General features: G+C 45.8%; 2 protein-coding genes across 3 annotated transcripts in view; both read left to right on the plus strand.

The window, feature by feature from the left end:
* Positions 1-14,506, plus strand: part of NCLN (nicalin) — a 28,037-nt gene extending 13,531 nt beyond the window's left edge. For both annotated transcript variants that reach the window (XM_083181428.1, XM_083181435.1), the window contains exons 6-15: positions 262-365; positions 6,800-6,888; positions 7,115-7,254; positions 7,386-7,564; positions 11,175-11,262; positions 11,356-11,394; positions 11,708-11,871; positions 12,270-12,323; positions 12,679-12,757; positions 13,990-14,506. In XM_083181428.1, the coding sequence (XP_083037554.1) occupies positions 262-365; positions 6,800-6,888; positions 7,115-7,254; positions 7,386-7,564; positions 11,175-11,262; positions 11,356-11,394; positions 11,708-11,871; positions 12,270-12,323; positions 12,679-12,757; positions 13,990-14,049 (996 nt within the window). In that variant the 3' untranslated portion in view covers positions 14,050-14,506. The remainder of the gene's footprint in view (positions 1-261; positions 366-6,799; positions 6,889-7,114; positions 7,255-7,385; positions 7,565-11,174; positions 11,263-11,355; positions 11,395-11,707; positions 11,872-12,269; positions 12,324-12,678; positions 12,758-13,989) is intronic.
* Positions 14,507-23,843: 9,337 nt separating this feature from the next.
* Positions 23,844-26,469, plus strand: LOC146073894 (uncharacterized). Its single transcript, XM_083181461.1, has 2 exons — positions 23,844-25,361; positions 25,657-26,469. The coding sequence occupies exon 1, from the start codon at positions 23,923-23,925 to the stop codon at positions 24,817-24,819; it is 897 nt and encodes a 298-aa protein (XP_083037587.1). The 5' UTR covers positions 23,844-23,922; the 3' UTR covers positions 24,820-25,361; positions 25,657-26,469.
* Positions 26,470-27,093: the final 624 nt, after the last annotated feature.

A 27,093-nucleotide genomic window follows, 5' to 3' on the forward strand; every position in this document is an offset into this window, starting at 1 on the left:
GCCAATGTGGATATTGGGGGTATGAACTATTTCGCATTGGCATGGACTTTATTTTAGATAGTTTGCCGAGCGCCGAACCAGGAAGTAGCGGGCGGCCATGCTGCCGCCGTGAAACTAAACAAGTACCTTTTTTTTTTTTTTGCATTGTAATATACAGTACGTATATATGAAAAACTGAGCAATCCCTGTGGCTTCTGAAAATGTATTGGTCTTGAAATAACCAGTTTAGTCTAAAGGCACTTAGTTTCTTGTTGCTTTTAGTGGTTGTCTTATGGGGCAGATTCCAATGGCAGTGGTGTTGCCATTCTACTGGAGTTGGCACGTCTTTTCTCTCGTCTGTACACGTACAAGCGTACCCATGCCAGGTAAGATTCCCACACCCAGAAACTCTGGGCTTGTCATACCAGCCTCACATATTTCTGTATGTATCTACCAGGAAATGCAAAATCGCCACAACCTCTTCTCTAGCAAGGTCACAGAGTTACTAGAAGTGTAAAGTATAATCATAATCCATAGAAATGTGTACGTTTTTGTGTGTAGCTAAATCATGTTTCTCTACCGTCCAATGGGATACTGGGTTGTATACTATGGGGATAGAGATCCTCCGCAGGAGAGACAGGCACATTAAAGCTTTCAGTGTGGGTGCACTGGCTCCTCCCCTCTATCTCCCTCCACTAGTCAGTTTAGAAAAATGTGCCTCAGGAGAGGCAGTGCTTTCTGGATGCTCCAGACTTTTTCTTCAAATTTTATTTAGTTTATTATTTTGGGGCGCTGCTTTGACCAGGCAGCTGTCCTACTTCGAGGGTGTCAGGTGTAGGGTCAATCCCCGACCTCTTAAGGTGCAGAGCTGACCCTACTGCAGGATAATCTGTCCTGAGTGGGGCCTGTCACCGCACAGCATTGCGCTGTAGCGAGCAGGCCCCCCAGCTGCCGCACACCCCCTGACTGGTCCGAAGACGTCTGTGGTGAGTACAGGTTGGGGGTCCCACAAGGGGACACCCCAAACCATTCCGTGCGGCAAGATGGCGTAGGGTGATGCCGCTGGACCACCAGGGATGCCCAGTGCGTTTTTTAAGCATTTTATGTGAAAAGCGCTTCTTATGCCAGTTTAAATATACTGGAAGCGCCAGCTCCGTGTAAAGGGGGCGGGGCTTCGCTCAGAGCGGGACCAGGCTCTGCTGGGCGCGCCCTGTCTCTGCTTCCTGCTTCTTCACACATCCAGAGGTCGCCATTACATCTCCTCAGCGGCGTGGTGGATTTGATCCTTTGCAGCAGCGGCAGAGACCGCAAGTTATAACAGCGCAGCAGCGTTGCTTAGCTGTGTTATTTACACTGTGTATGACCTATCACTGTGTGTTTTGTGCGTTACCAGCTCACTCAAATCCGTGAGTTAAGGTTTAGGGTGTACTGGTCTCCTCATATTGCTCTGAGTCTACCCCACTGGCTAGTTAACCACTTGTACACACACCATAGTCTCTAATACAGAGGTGTATTACACTTATACTGTGTAGAGTTACAGTACATCAAGTGTGGGTGTTGTGTGTGTGCGCTTCTGGGGGTGTCCTGTTGCTTCATCATGGTGAAAAAGTTAACATGCATGGTGTGCAGCACAAAGTTTATTCCAGCTTCACAGTCACAGGTTACCTGTGAGCCGTGTATGCTGCCACAGCCCAGTGGTGTAACCACTCAGGTCAGTGGGGTGCCCCCACAACTTGTGGATGGGTCACAGGCTGATAGTCAAGAGCCTGCCTGGGCCAGCAGCATAAAAACGCTGATGGACTCTGTTGCTTCCCAGCTCTCTGCAAATACGCAGCAGACGCAGAGGGTGCAAAGGGAATTAGCCATGTTGTCTGCCAGGGTTGATATTCTCACCCCTCCCCCTGCTCAGCCTTCACTGCTACTGGAATGGCCCCTGACTCTGATGATGATGATGACATCCTTGAAGTGGGAGAGGGGGATACTGTTCAGGAGCAGTCTTTAGTTCATGGTTGTGAGGCTTTATTAAGGCCATTAGGGAAGTGTTAGAGCTTCCTATGGAGGAACCCTCTGAGGGAGATTACTTTTTCATGACCCAGAGAAAACAGCCGGTGTATTTCCCAGAACAGGCTGAATTAGAAAGTGCTTTTAAAGGTGCTTGGCAGAACCCTGAAAAGAGGTTCCAGCTTTCAAAGAGGTTCACAAATGCGTATCCCTTTGATCCTGTTGGTAGGAAGAAGTGGGAGGAACCGCCAGCGGTGGATTCCTCTGTTTCCCGCCTTTCAAAGAAGGTGCTGTTACCAGTTCCTGGGGTGTCTACGCTCAAGGATGGTGCAGATAGGAGACTTGAAGCAACACTTAAGTCTATGTTCACGGCCAGTGGGGCTTCACAACGCCCGGTATTGGCCAGTTGCTGGATGGCTAAGGCCATTTATACTTGGTCCACGCAGATCCAAGAGGGTTTGTTGGGGGACATGGCTGTGGCTCAGATAGGTGAAAACCTGCGTCACATTCAGGACACGACACGGGTGCTTTGTGAGGCACAAAAGGAATTGGGCGCTATAAATGCGCGGAATTCTGCAATGGCCGTGTCGGCTAGGCGGGCTCTGTGGTTGTGTCAGTGGGTGGCTGATGTGGATTCCAAGAAGAGTGTGGAAAGCATACCTTTCACAGGGGAGAGGCTCTTTGGTAGTGAGCTGGACGACTGGATTTCTAAGGCTACTTCAGGGAAATCCGGTACTTATGTAGTATCTGGGCGCCCGATTTTTTGATTGTATGCCTTAAGTTAAGGCATACAATCAGATGCGATGCGATATCGAATACGACCATATCGCATGCGATGCGATGACCCGATTTTTCCATAGGATTCAATGTTAAAATGGTCTGAGTCCATTTTAACATGGAATTCAATGGGAAAAAGGGGTCCTTTTCATACCCCTACTATCCAAGTGAGCATGGAGTTGGATATAAACCTGTGGCGAGCGGACACAGAATACTGTCCCCTCGCTTCGCTCGCCACACTTCGGGCTCGGTGGCTCGCTACGCTCGCCACAGGTTTATATCCAACTCCATGACCACTTGGATAGTGGGAAAAGGAAAAGGACCCCTTTTTCCCATTGAATTCTATGTTAAAATGGACTCAGACCATTTTAACATTGAATCCTATGGAAAAATCGGGTCCATCGCATGCGATGCGATGTGCCCGATCCGACCCGATTTCTAAATCGGGCGCCCAGATACTACATAAGTACCAAATCCACTTTCCTCCCATCAGCACCCACTCCGGCAAAGCGCCCTTTCACTGGTCCCTCCCAGCAGTCCTTTCGTGGGTCCAAGTTCCGCCCTAAGGCCAGAGGCGCCTCTAATGCTAGCCGAGGCACTAGCGGGAAATTCAGGAAGCCAAACCCCTCAGGTCATCAGGACCGTTCCACCGCCCCTGCCGCTTCCAAGCCGGCAGCATGACAGGGTGCACCCACCACGAGACTGTCTCGAGGTGGGGGCTCGGCTGTCACACTTCAGCAAGGTGTGGGACGCCTCGTGCCTAGATTCCTGGGCCAGGAGTCTTATTTCGCTAGGTTTCAGGCTGGAGTTTGCCAGGCCCCCTCCTTGACGCTACTTCAAGTCGGCCCTCCCAGCCTCAGTGGAGGATCAGTTGCTACTTCAGGGAGCAATTCACAAGCTCCTCCTGTCCAAAGTATTCCTACCTGTACCAATACAGGAACAAGGTCAGGGTTACTATTCAAACCTGTTCCTTGTCCCCAAACCGGACGGTTCAGTAAGGCCCATTTTGAATCTGAAGTCGCTGAACCCCTTTCTGCAGGTGTTCAAATTCAAAATGGAGTCGCTCAGGTCGGTGATTGCCTCTCTGGAAAAAGGGGAGTTTCTGGCCTCTGTAGACATCAAGGACGCCTATTTGCACGTCCCAATTTGGCCTCCCCATCAAGTCTTTCTAAGATTTGCTGTGGGAAACAGCCATTACCAGTTTCAGGCGCTACCCTTCGGGCTGTCAACTGCCCCGCGCGTCTTTACCAAGCTCACGGCAGAAATGATGGTCCTTCTCATATAAACAACCTCGAACTGAGGGCTGTTCACTATGCCCTATTACAGGCGGAGCCTATGCTGCAGGGCAGGGCGGTACAAGTCCAGTCGGACAATGCAACTACGGTTGCCTACATCAACCGCCAAGGAGGGACAAGGAGCATGCCCTGTATGAGGGAAACCACCAGGATATTCTCCTGGGCGGAACGCCATGTAAAAGCCCTGTCGGCCATCTTTATACCAGGAGTCGACAACTGGGAGGCGGATTTCCTCAGTCATCACGATCTCCACCCCGGGGAGTGGGGACTTCACCCTCAGGTGTTCCAGGACCTGGTAGATCTTTGGGGGCTCCCTCAGATCGACCTTATGGCCTCACGGTTGAACCACAAGCTGGACAGGTACTGTGCCCGGACCAGGGATCCAGGGGCGACAGCAGTAGATGCCCTGACTTGGACGTGGGATTTTCAGCTGGCGTACCTGTTCCCACCGCTCCCGTTGCTGGCACGGGTGCTAAAGAGAATTCGACACCAGAGAGTAGAAGCCATTCTAGTGGCTCCAGACTGGCCTCGAAGGGCCTGGTACGGGGACATTCAGGCCATGCAGGTAGAAGACCCGTGGCGTCTTCCTCTAAGAAAAGATCTTCTCCTCCAGGGACTGTTTGTCTTTCAGGACTTACCGCGGCTGCGTTTAACGGCCTGGAGGTTGAGCGGCAGATATTAGGCCTCAAGGGACTACATCCCTCTGTAATTACAACCATGCCAGGAAGCCAGTCACGGCTTCTCACTACCATGTGATATGGAAGAAGTACATAGCCTGGTGTGAGAGAAATGCTTTGCCACCAGCGGTATTTCGTCTTAACAATCTGTTAAGATTCCTTCAAGCCGGTTTGGACTTGGGCCTCCGGTTGGGGTCCTTGAAGGTACAGATCTCGGCTCTGTCAGTATTTTTTCAGAAGAAACTGGCGCTGTTGCCGGAGGTCCACACCTTCCTGCAAGGGGTGCTGAGGATTCAGCCTCCCTTTGTACCACCCACCGCGCCTTGGGACTTGGATGTGGTCCTCACCTTTCTCAAGTCCTCTTGGTTCATTCCTTTGGAACAATTGGAGTTAAAACATCTTACTTGGAAGACTGTTGTCCTGCTGGCCTTAGCCTCAGCCAGGCGGGTGTCTGAGCTTGGGGCATTGTCTTGTAAAAGCCCTCACCTGGTGATCCACGAGGATAGGGAAGAGCTCAGAACCAGGCCGCAGTTTCTGCCAAAGGTTGTATCCGCATTCCACCTGAACCAACCTATTGTGGTTCCTTCCAGCGCGGTACATCCTGATATACCTCTCTCTTTGGATGTGGTACATACCCTCAAGGCGTATGTTAAACTTATGGCTAGAATCCGGAAGTCGGATAGTTTGTTTGTATTGTATGATGCGCAAAAGAAGGGCTCTCCTGCATCTACAAGGACCATAGCCCGGTGGATTCGATGCACGATACAACAGTCCTATGCATCGGCTGGGTTGTCCCTTCCTCCAGCGTTGAAGGCCCATTCCACCAGATCTGTTGGGACTTCTTGGGCGGCTGCCCGAGGGGGTCTCGGCTCTGCAGTTGTGCAGGGCCGCAACTTGGTCAGGGAGTAACACGTTTGTCAAGTTTTACAGATTTGACACTCTGGCCAGGGAGGATTCCCAGTTCGGACAAGCGGTTCTACAGCAGGCTCCGCACGTTCTGGTAGCTTTGGGACCTCCCCATAGTATACAACCCAGTATCCCATTGGACGGTAGAGAAAATAGGATTTTGGATACCTTCCGGTAAATCTTTTTCTCGTAGTCCATATAGGATACTGGGAGCCCGCCTCTGTGCGGCTTTCTGCTGTAACGACACTGTTACTATCACGGTTAGGGCTTGTTGCCTTGTTGTCATATATATTGACCTTCTTCAATGATTATTGGTGAACTCAAAAGTTGTTATGATTCACCTCTTTCGTTATTTTATGTTTATTATTTTGGTTTGGGTGTGCTGTGGGAATCTCACCACGTTATTGTTCACATACCTCCTCACATAGCTCTCCTTCGGCACAGTTTTTCATTAACTGACTAGTGGAGGGAGATAGAGGGGAGGAGCCAGTGCACCCACACTGAAAGCTTTAATGTGCCTGTCTCTCCTGCGGAGGATCTCTATCCCCATAGTATACAACCCAGTATCCCATATGGACTATGAGAAAAGGATTTACTGGTAGGTACCCAAAATCCTATTATTTGTAGTGATGTGGAAATCTAATGCTAAATAAAGTAGCTGTTTTACTCGACCATTAATTATTAATCTTCCACAAAGAAGCCAGCTATTTTTCAGTAATACAGCTTTCCTCTAATGCAGTGGTTCCCACACCCTGGTGTGCTTCGGGACTCTTGTAGGGGTGCCTTGGCTGCCCAGGACTAATTCAAATTCAATTCTTGCCAATGTGCTAGGCAAAAACCAGTGTTTGTGACTTCCAGACATAACATATGTGGCAAATTGTGTCCCTCACAACATAAATAAACCTAAAGATGTTATTTAAATACAAGGTCTGTGATTTAATATACAGTTTAGTTAATTGTTAGTTTCTTAATAACAAACTTTTGGCCTAGGATAAAAGTCTGATACTATAGGGTGCCGTGATTCTAAAAAGTTTCGGAACCACTGCACTAATGCATTAGGTGTAAATTAGACTAGTATTGGTTAATGCTATATAAATAGTATGTGTCTGCTGCATTACTATCTAATATCACGTGCGGTTACATTCACATTTCTCCCCTGTACAGTTACAATCTGCTGTTTTTCGCATCAGGAGGGGGGAAGTTTAACTATCAGGGAACAAAGAGATGGATAGAGGATCATCTGGATCACACAGGTATTATTGCATTAAGAGCAGCTTTGGGAATGAAACTGAAGAGACGGAAGGATGATGAGTGTGGTTGATGAGCAGCAAATGTGACTTTGCCAGTTGCGTTATCACAGTTTACTGTGAATGAGACGTGTTTGCTTCTGTCACTATTTAATGTATGGATGTTGGGGGCACTTGGGACTGCATTGGACATGTTTTTTTATTTTAAAAACTACCATTTTTTTTTATATAGATTCCAGCCTTCTTCAGGACAATGTGGCCTTTGTACTTTGCTTGGACACTATAGGAAGTGAAAACAGCTTGCACCTTCATGTCTCCAAACCTCCCAAAGAAGGCACCCTGCAACACACCTTCCTCAAGGAAATGGAAACGGTAAATACCAGGGCAGATATTCTGCTCTCTCGCTGCCACTTTGTTCTTAAGGATAGTTTGCTTTCTGGAATAGTTCAATATTTAATGTTTTATCTTTTTATATATAAAAAAAAAATTCTCTTGCTATTTAGATTATTTCAAATCAGTACCCTGAGGTGAAGTTCTCCATGGTACATAAGAAGATAAACCTGGCTGATGACACACTGGCATGGGAACATGAGCGCTTTGCTATCCGCCGGCTGCCTTCTTTCACCATCTCTCACCTAGATGGACACCGCAGTGGTCACCGCAATAGTGTCTTGGATTTAAGGTAACGTGACCTTGATCACCTGAGTGGTTAGTAGCATTTTTTTTTTTTTTTTACTGTTGCTTTTAGGGACTGTGTATGACAGGCCTGGCCAAGCTGTGTCTCTCTCACTGTTGTGAAAGTTGCAGCATGCCCTGCCATTGTCCTGCTATTATGGAATGCATGCTGAGATGTGTAGTTTCTCAACAGCTGGAGAGGTGTAAGCTGTCTCCTACCTTGTGCAACTAACCCTTCGAGTTGCCGGAGGCAATTTAAAAACAATACATCTTTGGGTTTTGCAGAGTAGACCTAGTTTCCAGCCTGTTGTCCCTGCGCCGCACCAAGGATGGATGCCGGACAGAGTTAGCCTTTCCCACCGTCCAATGGAACAGAAATCGCCAACACAGACGTCCAATTACTCTGTCAAATGAAGAGTTTTGCAGAGCGTTGTATTGGCAACAAAAATAATGCTGGTGCCCAGCTAAATCAGCCTGTTTTGATTACAATTAAAACTCGCACTTAAATGCAACAGCAGTAATTTTTTCTAAGCTGATTTAGAAGTTAAATCAATTATTGTTAGCAAAGACTACTATATATACAGTATAAATGATGTCCCTAGAAGGTCAAAGGTATAAAGCTTTAAGCAGAAACCACATTTAAGTCAGCTGCTACCTCAGTGACCAGAGCCTTCTACATAACACTCCATACAGAAGTTCAGGGTAATGTAAGCGGGCAATAATATAATGTAATGTAATAATGTCTCAATCCTGTAACTAGATAGAGAATTCCTGTGTGAGGCTTATTTGGACCACTGCTTTTTCAGCAAGGTATATGGCATCAGCAACAGTGGCATGGACATCCCCCTGGATGTGTCTTTGGGAAGTAGACTCAGAAAATAGCTTTGCTAATATCCCATTTTAAGGAGCCTTTTTATTTGGGTTGGCTATTGTACAAAATAATGTAAAAGTGAAATGATGAGAAACAATGATTGGAGTACCTTGTAACTGATACTCATGTGTACTGTATAACTTTTACTTATAAGGATCCCATGTTAGCGCAATGTGTCTGATAAATTGCATTTTAAATTCCCAAAGGAGTATATGCATATAGGAAAAGTAGTAATTGATCTAGTTGAGTTGGGGAGACAGACACCATTTATACATACAATAGTTAAACGCCTGTCAAAAGGACGGCTCCTAACTCCAATCTGTCTTCACAGTTCCCTCTATCCTTATCTAGGAAGTTTGAAACATAATTTTGTTTCACTTTCTGTTCAGAAGTAATTTGGCCTGCCGAGTGGTCCCTAGCGGGAGCAAGGTGAGGACACTCCACTCATAAACATACTCACATGGCCATAACCCTGCTTCTACTACCCACCCAAGTGTTGCTAAGAACAGTGGATGGGTAGCTGAGATTACAGAGGACAGGGTCAAAATTTAGTGAAATAAAGTGCAGTATTTGTTTTTACAACTGGGCAGCACTTCCAATCCTCATCCCACTTGGACACACATTTCACCAATTGTTGCCTGGAATGATGCTTGGTGAACAAGCTATCCCTTGACACAAAAATCGGTACTCTTTACTTAGAAGGGCGCCCACGATTTTGATCGTGGGGATCGTTAGTAAAAAAATCTCGGGCATCTCGGGGATTGAATGCACTAAAAAATCGGGTGCGATCAACCGACGAGATGCCCGAGATTTCCCATAGGGAACAATGTTAAATGTCTCAATTGACCCAATTTTCCTGTTCAATGCCTCAATTGACCCGATTTTTCCATAGGAAACAATGTTAAATGGGCCACAGAGGCCAAATAGGCACCCTGAAGTGTATAATGGCCACCCGAATTGTTAACGCCACCCCACGATCAACGTCAACCCGATGCGTGGCGAGCGCAGCGAGCCCGCGAGGGGAGGCGGTACGCGTCCTACGACCTTTTCATACCCCCACTATCCACGTCGGCGTGGAGTTGAGAATAGAAAGTGTGGCGAGCGCAGCGAGCCACCGAGCCCGAAGCGTGGCGAGCGCAGCGAGCCCCGCGAGGGTACGCGGACAGCTGTGAAGCCCGCGAGGGGACGCGGATACCTGTGAAGGTATCCGCGTCCGCTCGCCACGCTTCGGGCTCGGTGGCTCGCTGCGCTCGCCACACTTTCTATTCTCAACTCCACGCCGACGTGGATAGTGGGGGTATGAAAAGGTCGTAGGACGCGTACCGCTGCCCCTCGCGGGCTCGCTGCGCTCGCCACGCTTCGGGTTGACGTTGATCGTGGGGTGGCGTTAACAATTCGGGTGGCCATTATTCACTTCAGGGTGCCTATTTGGCCTCTGTGGCCCATTTAACATTGTTTCCTATGGAAAAATTGGGTCAATTGAGGCATTGAACAGGAAAATCGGGTCAATTGAGACATTTAACATTGTTCCCTATGGGAAATCTCGGGCATCTCGTCGGTTGATCGCACCCGATTTTTTAGTGCATTCAATCCCCGAGATGCCCGAGATGGGCGCCCTTCTAAGTAAAGAGTACCCAAAAATCTTCAAGATCATGGGTTCTGAAATTATATTGCTCAGACCCCATCAGTTAATAAACATTACTACAGGACCCCCTAGTAAGTTACTGCTGAATGGCCTCCATATGTCTGGTTAGCAGACCGCACATGCACAGTAACATTGCAGAGGCAAAAAAACAAATGAAGTCCCCCACCAATGCTGCACTTACAAGAGGTTCTTCACATATTCAGAGTCCTGCACCAGGGTCCTAAAGCTCTGAAGCACCAGGACCCAGGAGTGCCTCCACTGACAGCTGTGTGCCACCTGTGGATATATGCATATAGATGAGGGATCGAAGAGTGGCGGCAGCAGCTGCTGGGCAGGACAAGTGAGAGAGAGAGTTTGAGGAGCTGCTGATCAAGAGCCTTTTACACTATTCTTTACAAAAGTACTGGTAGCTAAATTTAAGGAACACGTTCAGCATGTACCAATATTACAAAGTAATGGTTCGCATCAGGGTGTAACTAAATCAAAGGGCCTATAGAGGTGCTTTAAGCCTATGGACAGTATTTTCTGATTCCTTAACTGCGTAGTATATGTGTTACCATTGAAGTCATTTCCCTACAACCTTGCATCGTTGTACTTTATCCAGCACTTAAGGTGCCCATACACGCTGCGATTATCGCATGTGTTTTGTACTTTTAAAGTACAAAACGCATTGCATGTGCGATAATCGCACCATGTACCTGCATGGATGCGATGCGTGTCCCCGCAGGTACAATATTGTAAAGCACAAAACGTATCTTCAGGCAGTACTTATCTAGTGACACCAAAACATGCTGTGGGCATCCTTGAACAGAAATACGGTGCATTCATATTTTTTACAATCATACACATCGTCTGCATCATGACCAAAGCAATTCCTCTATGCCTAGGGCTCCATAGAACAGAAGATTACATTATATAACTGTAATGCCAGTGTTTATATCATGAAAGACCTGGTGAACCACCAGTAAAATCAAACATTGTCACTGCGTGTGGAGGGCAATCTTCTCAACACAAATGTTATGTGTGAAATGTTAATGTATTTTCTAGCGACAAATATGCTCCTTTGTTTTATGTATTTAAATGGGACTGTTTGCTCTACAGGTGGAAAGTGGACACACAGGTTCTTACCCGTAACACCCGTATCATTGCTGAGGCACTAACCCGTGTCCTTTATAATCTGACAGAGAAGGTACACTGTTTTTTTCCTTTGCCTAAACCTCTAGCTTTATTTGTGATGTCCACCTAGACTACCTGTCCATATTCAAGTTCTCCTTCTTTGCAGGGAGCCCCATCTGATCTTCAGATCTTTACACAGCAGATGGTGAGTGTAACAAAAATGTGTTGTGTTAATGGAGTGTTTATTAAAAGACAACACAAGCCTGACCGAATAGACATGGGCTACCATTTAATGTTTCGTGGGAAGATACCCCAAAAGTTAAACTACATTGCACTTCTAAAAACTAAAATCATAGTAAATTGAAGATGGACTATTATGAGTGGGTTAATGGCTAGAATCTAGTTGCTATGGGCATCATCCTTCAGTTTAGTAAATATCGTGCTTTTTGGTAGTATTGGGTGTACAGTATTTGTATGTGATGTCCATATCTAGAAGTTTGCACACTCTCTCTCTGCAGCAAGTCCATAAGGATCAGCTAGAAGCATTGATGCAATGGTTGACCAGCCAGCCCCGGGCAGCACAGCTGGTTGATAAGGACAGCAATGTACTAAACACTCTTGAATATTATATGAGTCGATACTTGAAAGATGTCAAAGTTTACCATGTTAAGGCTGATAAAAGGTAAGCAGCTGTGATATATTGGCAAACAGTTGTGTGTGGCTTGCACATGTTCTCTGTGGAATGTACCCAGATTAATCAAGGTAACAATTGCCGTTCTATAATTGCAGCCTTTTTTTTTTTAAAAACAATTACTGTTTGTCCAACACAAATCCTAAATATTTTAATAGGATATTGCTTAAAAACTTTCATCACTGCGTATTTTTCTGAGTATATACAAAGTAATGGCAATAATTGCAGTCCCTGCAGCAGAGGCTGAGATTGTAGATTTGATGTGACTTTTCAAATCCATGAATGATATATGCTTTCTAAGGAGTTTGTGGGGCAACTCCGCTCTGTCTAACACGGCAAAAGCACCCCATAACATACAGTATGTAATGATCACCGTGATCTTCCTGCAGAGACCCTGAATTTGTATTTTATGATCAGCTGAAGCAGACGATGAATGCATATCGGTGAGTAAAACCTCTTTTACCTCCAATTTACTGCATTTAAAAAATCTTTTATTGAAACTTTGCTTTCGTTTTTGTACTGTAAAAATATTCCTTTCCTGATATTAGAACTAAAAGATAAATCCCATCCTCTTTTTTTTTTTTTTTTTTTTTCTTTCATTGAGTGATTTTTATTAAATTTTCTAGTACACAGATAAACATAGCAAACATAAACAAATTTATCAACTGAAATTTAGAAAATAAAATAAATTTAAAAAAAATATCACTGTCATTTTTCTCATTGTTTAAATATCAAAGACCCATGTCTATGCTGTAATTGGGAACGCAGCTGTAACTGTTTCTTTCTATTCTCTTTCAGAGTGAAGCCAGCCATATTTGATCTGCTCTTAGCGCTTTGCATTGCAGCATACCTTGGCCTATCTTACCTTGCGGTTCAGGTACCAAGATTATTAATTACGTTTCTATTAATATCACTGTTTGGTAGAAAATATTTGTGATGTGTTTTTTTGTTTTTTCCTCTCTTAAATGTTTAGAGTGGTAAATAACAGGTGGCATAATACGTTGTTACTTCAATCATAGAAGGGGCTAATGGCTAACTGCTAATGTTGTCAATGCGTGCTTCAACACCACAAAAAATATTGAGAAATTGTCCTGCAGTTTTGCAAGTGTGATCACAATTTTGACAGCAAAATATATTTTCTAAATGTGTAGTTAGTGGTTTAAAGGTCCAGTAGATGAAAATTGAAGTTTTTTTTTTTTTGTTCTCTTTGCTGAGAGGAGTGGTCCCTGTGAGTAAGGAAGGAGTTCCTACACTACAGAAATCCTTGTGAAAGGGAGTTAGTATTTGTTGGTCATTAAGGTGGCCGGAAGTATAAAATTTGTACTCCCACACTTTCAGGCATCAGTATAGGGAGCTTTTAATGCCTATAGTAAGGTGGGTATTAACCCCTTGAGTGGTGGCTTTTGCTGGGGCAGGACAAACCTACCACCTGCCCCAGCAAAACCCACCACAGGATGTAGGAGGCCCCCCTCACCTCCGCTCTGGCATTTGTACGCCGTAGCTTCCCTGCTGCCCCAGCCGCCAGTCACAGTAAGCATTGACCACAGGCGGCAGGCTCGGGGATGCTCGTGGCGGCTCTGTTGGACTCCGGCGCCTGAATTCCTGAGCACTCTCGAGCCTCCCGAACATTCCTGAGCCCGCCGCCTACGTCACTGCTGTAAATGGCGAATGGCGGCAGGGGAGTTCCGGTGTACGATCGCCAGAGGGGGTGGAGGGGCCGACGGAGGCACCACTGGAGCGCACCTACTACATGGGAAATTTTCTGGGCATACCACTCAAGTGGTTAAGATTAAGTACAGTATTTTTAGTAATTTTTCATTATACACTATCTTGTTAAATGCGCTCATCAAATATACCTTTTGAATACAAGCACTAATGTATCTTACATGCTCACTGAACAGATAATGTACAAAACACATTGCCCACTCAGTTAAACCATTTTAGTGTAATACTACTAGCCTCCCTTCTCTATGCAGATATACGATGTGTAGAAAGAAACAAATCCTGTAGTGGCTGGCTAATTTTGCATCTGGTTTGTGCTTCTATCTGGCTAGACGGGACGGTTACTTTTGTGGACATGTCTATTTCATTTTGCTTCTTTCTTTACAGAACTTTGGGATGCTTTACAGGCTAGTCCAGAGAGTCGCCTGGAAGCCAAAACAGCTGTAAGGATGCAAACATTCAGGAGTTTTGCTACCAGGAAAATGTTTTTAAGCACTGGAGATTGAATTTCAACATAATCTTTTAACTCCTGTGCATGGATCTCAACATCAACCCTTTCTCTTATAAAGTGCTTTGATCAAAATGGAATGCTAGTTTGCCATAAACGTGGTGGAACAGGTTCGCAAATTTGTCCCTTCGGCCTGTAAGAAACAGACTTTTCTCTGCGGGTACTCAGGATGAAACATTGCGACATCAATTTTTTTCAAAAACTCTTCATACCAGGGATTGTCCTACCATTTTGCCTTTAGGTTGTCTCTTGTTTTGTTTTTTAAATCATGCACTGAACCCCCCTCCCCATTTTTTTTTTCCACTCTGTCCTTAAAACCTATTTAATTAAAAATATGGATTGATGAATAATATGAACACTGAATCATTTAGGAAATAATAAAAAAATAACTACAAATATTTGACTTCTGGCTTTAAATGTATATGTGTGTAGAAGCACATGGCAGTGGAGGTTTCTACGGTTAGCAGGTTAGCGTTTATACATCTACAGTTGCCTTTTTATATTGGTAATTATTAAATATAGCAATATAAGTTAGTAATAAAACAATGTATCTATTTATTGAGAATAAATACTATTCACCAACTTCTCTTTAGAAAAACAAAACTTTTCCTAATCAAAAGAGGGAAATGGTCAATTATTCATGTGATTTTAATGTTGGTGTTTAGACGAATATCAGAATTGGCTTTTATTAAATAAAATGGGTTTTAGTGTAATGTTCTAGTAAAATCTAGCTACATCAGTTTCATTTAGACTTTGCTAATTAGGAAGGAGGTTTTTTATGTCTGACTTAAGTGGAGTTCTGAATGTTAGAATCTGCATTGTAGCGTTTCAGAGATTCAGCGCTGCAGCTACACCTTATTGTGTACTGAAATAATTGTTTCTGCTTTGTATCGCAGCCACATCGATAGATGCTGAAACAGGCTTCTGTTCTAAAGCCCCGTACACATGTGGCAACTGGTGCCCCATGCTGAGCGAGCTGCCTAAGCTAAAATTGCTCAGCACACATGCGATGCACCTGGGTAGCAGTGTTTTGACTATGCTTCTAGGCAAAACCCTGCGATCTAAACAGGATAGACAGTGCATGCACTGTCTATCTCTGTGAAGGATGCTGTACATACGTGCTTTATTTTCTAAGCAATCTAGCCAGAATGCTTTGAAATCACGGTGTGATTTAATGCCTATTACTCTTCCTTCCCCTCACGTAATCCCTTAGGGCAGTGGTTCCCAAACTTTTTTACATCACATCTAGGCAGTGTCAGATTTCACACTAGGCCTCAAGTGCCTAGGGGTGTGGCTTTGCAGGCCACCCTGCACCAAAGCCGCTGAAGAGATTGTAGGTGGCAATTTGCATGCATGAGAGGTTGGGGCGATACCAGCTTGTTTGCCGTCTGCTGGGAGGCTACAGCTTTGGGATCAGGAAGGCAAAGCCTGAGCCATAATGGTGTCACCTAAAAGTGGCACTATAATAATGGCTATAGAGAGCTAGCTCTTAACAGCCATGACTGTTAAGGCTGAAGGCATTTAAGGGGTGATCCAATAATATTTTTTCCTCGAAGCGACAACCCTTAAATATGCTTCTTGCCCTTAGTCACAAGTTTTGGTACTTGTTTCCTAGCACGGCGCCCGTCGCAGGTGATTGCATACCTTAACTTAAGGTTGAGAGGGGGTGCGGTACGCGTCCTCCGCCCTTTTCATACCCCCACTATCCACGTCGGCGTGGAGTTGATTTTATATAGCGCAGCGAGCCACTGAGCCCGAAGCGTGGCGAGCGGACGCGTAATACCTGTGAAGTAATGCGCGTCCCCTCTTGGGGCTCGCCACGCTTCGGGCTCGGTGGCTTGCTGCGCTCGCCACACTATATATAGTCAACTACAAGCTGACGTGGATAGTGAGGGTATGAAAAGGTCGGAGGACGCGTACCGCCGCCCCTCACTGGCTCGCTGCTCTCGCCACGTTTCGGGTTGGCGTTCATCGTGGGGTGGCGTTAACAATGGGGGGGGGGGCGGGGCGCATGTGACCCATCAGGGTGGGTATCCAATGAAAGTTGGGGTCTGGGGGGCATTTTACATTGGGCCCAATGTAAAATCGGGACTCAGGGACCATTTTACATTGGTTCCGATTTAAAAATCACGTCCATCGCATGCGATTTGGTTGCATGCGATGCGATCTATGCAATTTTTTTGGACCTGATGGATAAAATCAAAATCGAAGGCGCCGTGCTAGGAAACAGATACCCAAGTTTCTTAAGAAATAGTTTTATATGTGGTCCTTAGTTTCAGTTGTGTAATGAGGGACAGGATTTACTTCTGTTTGTCCACAAGTTTTATCTTTTTAATGCACCAGCGCTAGTTTTGACAATTCCATTTACCATAAATTATTTGATTGGTCCTAGAACACCAATCAAGAGCACCTCTGCAAGTTCCGCGGAACACATTTTGGAATCCACTGCTCTAGGGGTTCAAATTTATAAGTTCTGAGACCCTGATTCTGGTTCACTTGCAAAAGCAAATTCTCCCTTTAATGGTCAAAATGGTGCACTGCAGGTGGGGCAGATGTAACGTGCAGAGTTACTTTTGGGTGGGGTTTGTACTTCAAACTGATATCTATATTGCAGTGTAAAAATGAAGCAGCCCTTATTTGCCCTGCACAGAAACAGTTTCTCACCCAAATGTAACTCTCTGAACATGTTACATCTGCCCCACCTGCAGTACACATGGTTTTGTCCATTAGAAAGAGAATTTCTCCTGTTACCTTCCCAGGAAATCCCTGCCTGGACCTCACAGCTCTCAGATGTGGTGTTCCAGCTTATCCCCTGAATTATGTGCCTCTCCGTGAGATAGAGGGACTTCTCTGCTCCTCTAGCACCTACTCCATTACAACACAAGAGACTGTTTCCTCAGTTTGTGTAGTCTGATAATTACATGCCAGCCTTAGAGGAAGGTAAATACCCAGATTAGATAACCAACTGTGGAGGAGTCTGACCATGTTTCACAGGGTTTGGAAGATTTAATTGCCATGGTTAAATTAGCTCTGCTGGTGGAGGATGAGGATCAGTCCCTGGCTCGACTTACCGTAATTAGTAAAAGACACAAAAAGCTGCCTTGGCTTGGAAAAACCCTGACAACACACTGAGATCTCTTGTAGATTTTCAGCTTCCTCTCCCTTCCATGCGGATAGCTGGATGGTGTGTGAAACCCCACCTTCTGTTGACCCTTCAGTTTTCAGACTGTCAAGAAGCTTGTACTTCCCATCCCAGAAGCCTCGTCTCTTAAGGAGCCTTCTGACAGGAAATGACAGACTAGCCTAAAGACCATTTACACTGCTGCAGGGGTTTTACAGCGTCCTGCACAGGTTTGCACAAGATTTGAAAAATAATCCAGCAGCAGGTGACCTTGTGGTGCTAGCGGACTACATTTTGAGGCAGTTGCTTGATGTCTGCATTGTGATGCTAAATCCAAACGGGTTGAGGAAGCCTTGGCCTTCAATGGTACAGTCCTGTTCAGTCCAGAATTGGACAAATGGATGTCCCATGCCACATGGGAGATCTTGTTGCACAACATACAGTTGACACGTGTACAGTTGACACGTGTGCCCGGCCCAAGTGTCCGCTGTTTGCGTAATTGTATTAGGTATAGACTCAGTAGCAGCTGCGGTCAGAAGCAATTCAGGGCTGTTAATAGGGAACTGAATCCCAGCACTTACAAGGCTAACTTTATATGTACGTCAGGACTATTGAGCTGGTGTTCAGCAGCACACAATATTTTAAAGACTGCACAATATGTGTCTGATCGCATAAAGGACACTGCGATCTGACTCACCAGCCATAGCATTAATTGAGTGGAATAAATTTGGTACTTGTTTCCTAGCACGGCCACAACGATCCTGATCGTGGGCATCGCGGCCATCGCATGCACTAAAAAATCGGGAGCGATGGTACCAACGCGATGCCTGCGATTTCCCCATAGGGAACAATGTTAAATACCTCAATTTACCCGCGATGCCCCCGATTTCCCATAGGAATCAATGTTAAATGGCTCAATTTACCCAAATCATCATAGGGAACAATGGTAAATGGGCCAGAAAACCCAAAAAACACAGCTGAACAGTGAAATGTCCCCCCAAAAGTCGTTTATGCCACCCCACGATCAAAATAGAAAAAAGATTGCGCAATGAATTAAAAATAGGGGGGGGGGATGATAAAAACAGTCAATGCATGCACATTGCTCCAAAGAAGAAGAAAAGGCAGTTCTTTGGGCCCAAATGGTTGAGTATAATTACCGCCAGTGGTGATCAAACTTCAGGGTCTCAATGACCAAAGGATAATTCCGGTCAATTTCCCAGCATGTGGGTCCAGGTAGCCAAAAACCAACCATTCCTGCTCCAATTCCATCTGAGGCTACCTGGACCCACATGCTGGGAAATTGACCGGAATTATCCTTTAGTCATTGAGACCATGAAGTTTGATCACCACTGGCGGTAATTATACTCAACCATTTGGGCCCAAAGAACTGCCTTTTCTTCTTCTTTGGAGCAATGTGCATGCATTGACTGTTTTTATCACCCCCCCCCCCCCCCCCCCCTATTTTTAATTCATTACGCAATCTTTTTTCTATTTTTTATACACAGAGAATTCTCTTTAAATTGTGTTATATAATAAATGTCTTTGTACTTTTTCAACCTATTTGTGTTTGACCATCATTCAGAATAACCCAAGCGCTGTATACACTTTTTTCCTTTTGGGCATCGGGAACAGCCAGCCAGCATCTGAGCTAGTGCTCAGATGCTACCCGGCATTAGACTGCGCATGGGCAGTCTAATCCTGGGATTGGAAACTCCAATTGAAATCCTGGCATTTTTGGGGCGAAATCCTGGGATCCCACCGATCCTGGGATTGGCCACCCTAGCAGGAATAGCGAATTAACAAGTATATTAAATGATGTATGGCATGAAGACAAGTCCTGACACATTCCATGCCTTATAACTGTTGCAGTCCCATTAAGCAAACCCATGTGGTAACAATCCTATACTCCTAACAGCGAATATAAGCGCTATACAGCAGGGCCTAACACGACATTGTTTGAACAACATTGACATGCTATAGGGCACATGATGAAAATACAAAATACCAAACATGTTCTTATGTGGAATGAAATATTGTGAATAACAATCTATTAATAAAAACCTGTTTAGTTTGCACGAATCGCCTCACCAGCCGCGGATTCCCACCTGCCAATTCCCTTCACCCTGTATGCACAATCATTCATAATACATGATAAACTATAGATGCCACTGAATTATCATCTCAATAGACCTACTTAGATGTTCAGAAAATTAGGATGAGGCTTCTGGTATGCATATAGATACAAAGTGCACCCCATCTGTAATATAAGTTCCAGTGAATTATAAATTTCAGTCCAAGAAACTGAAATAAATAACACTATTATGGGAACCTTTATTGACATACGACTGAGAGGTAGTTACATTTAAGATGGGGGAGATGAGCTCAGAAGCAAGAATCATTAGACTAGCTTCTTTTGCCAATTTTCAGCTATGAAAGATGGGTACTTATGTAATATCTGGGCTCCCGTTTTTCTTATGAGACCGCCTCCGCTCGCCACGCTTCGGGCACGGTGGCTCGCTGCGCTCACCACACTATATAAAATCAACTCCATACGTAGTTGGATAGTAGGGGTATGAAAAAACGGGGTGCATTTAACATGGGAGCCCAGATAATACATAAGTACCATTATTTTGTTAAAAATTTGCTAAATATTATTCAGTTATTTTATTAGTGAAAAACTGTGTAATAGGTATATTAAAGTGAAATGGGTACTTATGTAATATCTGGGCTCCCGTTTTTCTTATGAGACCGCGTCCGCTCGCCACGCTTCGGGCACGGTGGCTCGCTGCGCTCGCCACACTATATAAAATCAACTCCATGCGTAGTTGGATAGTCGGGGTATGAAAAAATGGGGTGCATTTAACATGGGAGCCCAGATAATACATAAGTACCGAAAGATGTACAAATAGACACTTGCCAAATAGTATTCATTCTATTCACTAAACTATAACATCAGTGCAACATTGATCTAACATTCCACAGCCAATTCAGGTAGTTTTATGCTACCTAGATGAGTGAAGATGCAAGAATAATGTCTATTTCTGAATATCATTTGTGAGCTAAAGGTTTAATATACCTAATATTCAGGTTAAGCAATTCCAATTGCTTCATTTTGAGCAACATTTTATTGTATTCCACACCTATAATCACACACAGCTGACAATGGTTTTAGCATTTTACGGTACTTATGTATTATCTGGGCTCCCATGTTAAATGCACCCCGTTTTTTCATACCCCTACTATCCAACTACGTATGGAGTTGATTTTATATAGTGTGGTGAGCGCAGCGAGCCACCGTGCCCGAAGCGTGGCGAGCGGACGCGGTCTCATAAGAAAAACGGGAGCCCAGATATTACATAAGTACCTGATTATGGATACATCTCGTAAGAGAATCTTGCCTTTGGACAAGATTCAGTCCCTCCAACTGTTAGTCTGGTGCTACAGCACAAACTGGTCTCTGTTCATCTTTGTTCCCACCTTCTGGGAAAGATGGTGGCCACGTTTGAAGCAGTACAATTGGGTTTCACTCCAATGCTTTGTCTCCTGTAACAATGGTCAGGTTCCCACCTATCCCTCCAGCAACAGATGACCCTGTCTCGCAGGGCTCACCTCTCTCTACTCTGGTAGCTCATTTCTGTGAATCTCCTGGAAAGGAAATGATTTGGGATCTGGGATTGGACCCTCCTCACCAGCCTCCGCATTGGGTGATCCCAGTCTCCGAGTTTGGGGAGCGGTCACGGTGGACTGCCAGTTCCAGGACATCAGAGGAAGCAAATTTCTCTATAAATGTCCTCGGGCTTCGGGCAGTGTTCAACTCGCTGTTCAATTCGCAGGATCTCCTTTAGTGCAAGGCGATCAGAGTACAATCTGACAATGCCACAGGTGTGGCTTACATAAACAAACAGGGAGGCATGCGCAGTCGCGTGGCCATGAAGGAGGTCAATCGGAGACAGATGGGAGCAACGCAAAATAAAAGCCAATCAGAATTCGTTTAAAAAAAATGTATATTTGTCGACATTTATAGAAACATGAAATATTACAAAATAATTCCTAGACATATATAAAAATTAAGATAAAATAACAACTACTTATAAACCAACAACCTCATAAGTACTGGTCGATACAATTTAAAAGAATATAAATATAAATAAAAAATATTATTATTAAAATATATATTAATAATGATCAGTCTGGCAGTCTGGGAAAAAAAGGATTTTTGATCCACTGATGGTATTTTAGTTGATTAATGGTTAATAAGCCGTCATTGTTTGTTAAGTTAATGTAATAGCAGTCTTTTTAAAGTGCAGGCAGTAACAGAAGTTAGTCACGTTGTGATAGGTTAGATGGTCAGATGCAATATAATTGAAATATAGTTACCACTTATGGGATCTGTTTCACACAGAGCACAGGAATATTCAGCACAAATAGCTGCTGCAAAGGCCGATCATCTTCGGAGTGCTGCTGTAATCCTTTCCAGAACCACTCTAAATTTTGAAGCCACTTCTGATGTGCTATCCACTCCACAATGTGCCGGCTAGCAGTTGTTGGACGGCCCAAGTTTGTAGATCTGACGCATTACCCTAATGATGATGATTCAGAGGTACAGTACATGCATCCAATGTGCCGCTGCGTTTTCTATCAGTTTTGGGGACTATGTAAAAACCGGACCCGGACTAGACTCCGGACTGCTGGACAGGGCATCAAAATCTGCAGACCGGAGTTTGTAGGGTCCTATCCGGGGGGTGTCTTGTCCGGGGGGGGGGGGGTCTCTGTGATAGCTATCACCAGGGACATGGGGAGGGGAGATTACAGCCTCCCCGTGTAGTCCAGACTGTCCGGTTTTTGCTACATGCCCGGACCATACTGGGAGACTTTATTCTACCACTCCTCCTCTACCTGGTTACAGGTGTCACAGTCAGCCCCTCCCGGACAGGACACCCCCCCCAGGATCGGATGCTACAAGCTCCAAAATGCTATCACCAGGGACATGGGGGAGGGGAGATTACAGCCTCCCCGTGTAGTCCAGACTGTCCGGTTTTTGCTACATGCCCGGACCATACAGGGAGACTTTATTCTACTCCTCCTCCTCTACCTGGTTACAGGTGTCACAGTCAGCCCCTCCTGGACAGGACACCCCCCCGGACAGGACACCCCCCCAAACTGGACACTACAAGCTCCAAAATGCAGAGTTTGATGTCCGGTACGGCGGTCCGGGGGTTTTGTCCTGGTCCGGTGTTTACCCATACCCTCAGTTTTGCAAGTGCGCAAATATTCAAAATGTCAGCTTCAGCATTCCACATATGAACTTCTATGCAATGTACTGAGGATCCAGCGGCTCCTTTACCTCTTTCCAATGTTGCCTCGGGTCCTACAACGCATTCCCAGGGAGGACACTGTTCTGCTAATCGCCCCTGATTGGCTTTACAGAGCCTGGTACACTAATCTCACGTTTCTCCTCATTGATGAGCCATGGCCCCTGCCCTGCCTCTACTGGACTTTCGCCTATACGGACTTAAGGCGTCTTCATTTTATGGCGTTGTTATTGAGAGGTCCATCTGGGGGAAGACAAGTATTCTCTCTGCGGTCCTTCCGACCATGATGAGTGCTCGGAAACAGGTGACCTTGGCCCATCACTACCGTATATGGAAGTTTTATGTCTCCTGGTGTGTGAGCTGTAAGATCTCTCAAACGGCCTTCAAGATAGCGCATCTCCTACTTTTCTTACCAGGAGGTCTGGCCATTGGGGAGAAGAACGCTGACTTCATCAGTGGCCTCCTCCCTCCCATGGCCTTCGCATTGCCAAGTGAGTCCTGGCTCACTCAACGCAGGGGGAATATCATTGCATGGTGAATGATTCCCCCCGTGTGTAGGGCTGCGTAATTGTTCACAGCCGTGTACAGGGGCAGGGAGGCGTGCATTCTGGATGAGGGGGCTAACTGCACACTGAGCTCTGAACATTTGCAGTCCAGCAAGGAGGTCTGAATCAGGCCCTAATTGCAATTAACCCCTTTAGTGGTAGGGTGTTTTTTTAGGGAGCGCTCCCCACTGGGGAAGTTTCTTTTGGGGATTGCTATGAAGTGCTTGAGGAGGACCCCAAATCATTACCTTGTTTACTATGAGGTCTTATTCTGGTTTGCACGCTTCCCTCTTGAGCAACTGCTCATGCAGCGAATGATTTCCTCCCCGCATGCAAGCAGCGAATGGATGTTTATGCAAAACATCCATTCGCATGAGTGTGGGGGAATGCGACGTGTGCGTTACTCGCAAAGAGTCAGTAAGCCAGTGCCATACAGATAGGCTGCCATAGATACACACGATGGGTGACATTCTATGCTTGCACATAAATGCGCATGTTTTTTTAGCGCACCACATCGCCGCAAATCGCACTTTTACAAATCGCACTTTTCAGTCATAATTCGCATATTTAATGTGATGCGTTTTGGAGGCTGAAAAGTGCGAATAGGTGCGATTTGCGGCGAAGTGGTGCGCTTTTAAGTAACAAAATAGTGCGAATTCTTCCGCCGGTCATGTGCGATTTTTGGACCAACCGGAGTGCGATATACAAAACTGTCTCCGCATGAGTAAGAACCCCCCAACCTATAGGCCCACCTGTGTCCCCTCCATTATGCATCACACCCCCTATATAAAGGGTCATTGGCGCCATTTCACTCTTTGATAGGAAGTAAGGAGCATGGAGAGGAGCAGTGGCAGTGTGCGTTCAGGAACAGGTGTTGGTGGCAGAGTGAGGAGTGGCAGAGGGAGCAGTGGCAGAGTGAGGAGTGGCAGAGGGAGCAGTGGCAGAGGGAGCAGTGGCAGAGGGACCAGTGGCAGAGGGAGCAGTGGCAGAGGGACCAGTGGCAGAGGGACCAGTGGCAGCAGCCAGACAAGTGTGAGAGGCAGCAGTGTGGCAGGCAGCATGGCCACAGCAAGGGCAGCCTCACACCAGGCCCTGGGCGTCCAGCCCCAGCAGGAGGAGGTGGAGGATCCGCTGGCATCCCCATCCTACAGCCAAGACCTTGATCATACCCCACACCAGCTGCAGGAGGGCCACATGTCAGAGGTGGAGGCAGATGGTGGTGAGGAGGAGGAAGACACTGCCATGGAGGAGGAGGGCTACATGGCTGGTGTTGAAAATGAGGAGGAGGAGGTTGAAGCTGGCCGCACCAAAAGTGGCAGAAAGGTGCGTTTTTCCTATGAAGAAAATGCAGCACTTGTCCGGGCTATCCTGCCAGTGTTTGAGCGTTTGCTTGGCAAATCTCACCACAAGACCACTGCACAGCGCAAAAGGGCTATGTGGAAGGACATCACCCAGGCGGTGAACGCTGTGAGTCAGCACAAGCGCCTGGTCCGCAATGTGAAAAAGAGATTCAACGACATCAAAAGGCAGTTGAAGAATAAAATGGCCATGGAGTTGGAGGAGGCCACCAAGACTGGAGGAGGAAGCCCGACCACTGTGTGCTACAATTCGTATGAGGTGAAGCTGAAGCGCATCATCCCCCCTGAGGTCCTGCCTGGCATGCACGTGGCGGATACCGATAGGCCACAAACGCCATCTAGAGCTGGTAAGTGTGACCACATGCAATCCTAAACATACATGCTAATGTATTATAACTATAATGTTCACTTGTATTGTTATGCTAAGTAAAGTGCTGCTGTGGAACTACATAGCCCAGCAAGGTCATGCACAAGAAATTGCCTGCTACTCCTTTAAAATTGCTGATAATGCTGGGCCTTGTTGTTCCACAACTGCTCACATTGATTAACACTGTAACATTCTTTCTAGCAGCCTAACATGTATGTGGACAAAAACCCAGAGGTGTACTGGTGGTTTAGCTGCCATGCCTACATAGCAAAGATTATACAATAGTTGTCATGTGTACAATAGTGTAATTTTATTAATGTCACAGAAAAATCTGTGGGTTCCAAAACAAAATGGTGCCAAAGAAATAAAGCAGTCCTTGTCCAAAGGGTATTGTCCATTATTGTCATCTCAATGCCTGTTTGCACAAAATGCTTCCCCATTGCAAGGTCCATAATGCCTGGCCATCTTTCCTTCTACAGATTGTCAATCCCGAAGTGCTCACGCATCCAAGACCAGAAGGCCCGTTGCTGCAGAATCTGCGGAAGCAGGTAAATGAACAAAAAACACACCATTACACATACAGTACACACACCCATGTCACCTCAACAATATCTCATACCACATTCAACTCCTGTTGCTACATTGCAACAGAAATGAATGTCATCTGAGCTACGCATGTGACATATTATTAATGTGAATGTTACATGCTGTATCGGGGTACATGTGTAAGTACATAACACCCCTAGGTATTTGCGTCCAGCATCTCAAGCCCTATGTAAAACAGTATAGAGGACAGTGTGGCCTATATATGCATGAGTACTTACCTCTTCTCTGTATCCACAGGTGCTATACAACTAGGGTCAAACCAAACAGATTCTTCAATGATGGTGCTAGACGAAATGGACATCATTCTTGAACCAGTGGACACCTTTGCGGCAGAGGAAGAAATACAGACCTCGTCACAGAGTGATCTTCCCCCAAGTGGGGTGTCTCCCAACCCACCCCCACCCACCAACACACCCCATACAGCCGCTTCGGCTTCCCAAGTAGCTAACTCCTTGGTTAATTTCAAGGAAAAACAGATAGAATTCATGGCCTCCCAAAGCCTCCAAATAGGTAATATCCAGGGGTACATGCGTGACACCTTCCTTCAGTTACGGAAAATGGCACGTAGTGTACGGGTAGGTGTAGGCACTCATGTGCGCATTGCTAACAGCATTGACACCCGTCTTGCTGAGCTAACTGCTGCTGTAAGGGAGCAGAATAGGCATATTGGCAGCCTGGCGCAAAGTATTGCTGCACTCACCCAATCATGCACAGCGCAGACTAATGCCTTACTAGCTATGCAGGCCCAAATCCAGCAGCTGGAAGCCAATGTGGGAGGTGGCACAGCATCCACCCTCAGCAGTGTATCCAGCACCCCAATAAGTGGCTCCCCCACTTCCCCACCCCGTCGGAGTGTTAGGACCCGTGGTGGGCTTGGTACAGGGTCTAGAAGTGGTGTAGGGGTGCCTGATGCTGGGAGAAGGTAGCTCCTACATATGTTTCATTATTTTTCCCATTCCCAATCATCTTGTAACATGCCCCCAGAGTTGTTATTTTTCACCTGCAAAAATGCAGATTGCGTCTGAGAAAGTATACAGAAGTAAAAATGTCTAGCCGCATACCATTGTGTTTGTGTATTATTTTTTAAGCAATTATTGTGTGCAGTCTAAAATATTGGGTACTTATGTAGTATCTGGGCTGCCGATTTCTAAATCGGGTCGGATCGGGAGATCGCATCGCATCGCATGCGACCATGCGATTCGATGCGATGCGATGCGATGACCCGATTTTTCCATAGGAATCAATGTTAAAATGGACTGAGTCCATTTTAACATGGAATTCAATGGGAAAAATGGGTCCTTTTCATACCCCTACTATCCAAGTGGGCATGGAGTTGGATATAAACCTGTGGCGAGCGTAGCGAGCCACCGAGCCCGAAGCGTGGCGAGCGAAGCGAGCCCCGCGAGGGGACGAATACCGTCCCCTCGCGGGGCTCGCTTCGCTCGCCACGCTTCGGGCTCGGTGGCTCGCTACGCTCGCCACAGGTTTATATCCAACTCCATGCCCACTTGGATAGTAGGGGTATGAAAAGGACCCATTTTTCCATAGGAATCATTTTAACATTGATTCCTATGGAAAAATCGGGTCATCGCATCCGATATCGGATGCGATGCGATGCGATGCGATATCGCATCGCATCTGATTGTATGCCTTAACTTAAGGCATACAATCAAA

This window comes from Crinia signifera, chromosome 1 (genome assembly GCF_055691185.1).
Source record: "Crinia signifera chromosome 1, ASM5569118v1, whole genome shotgun sequence".
NCBI lineage: Eukaryota > Metazoa > Chordata > Amphibia > Anura > Myobatrachidae > Crinia > Crinia signifera.

Coding starts and splice junctions, on each gene's coding strand:
- LOC146073894 (XM_083181461.1), top strand. CDS start 23,923: ATGGAGAGGAGCAGTGGCAGTGTGCGTTCAGGAACAGGTGTTGGTGGC.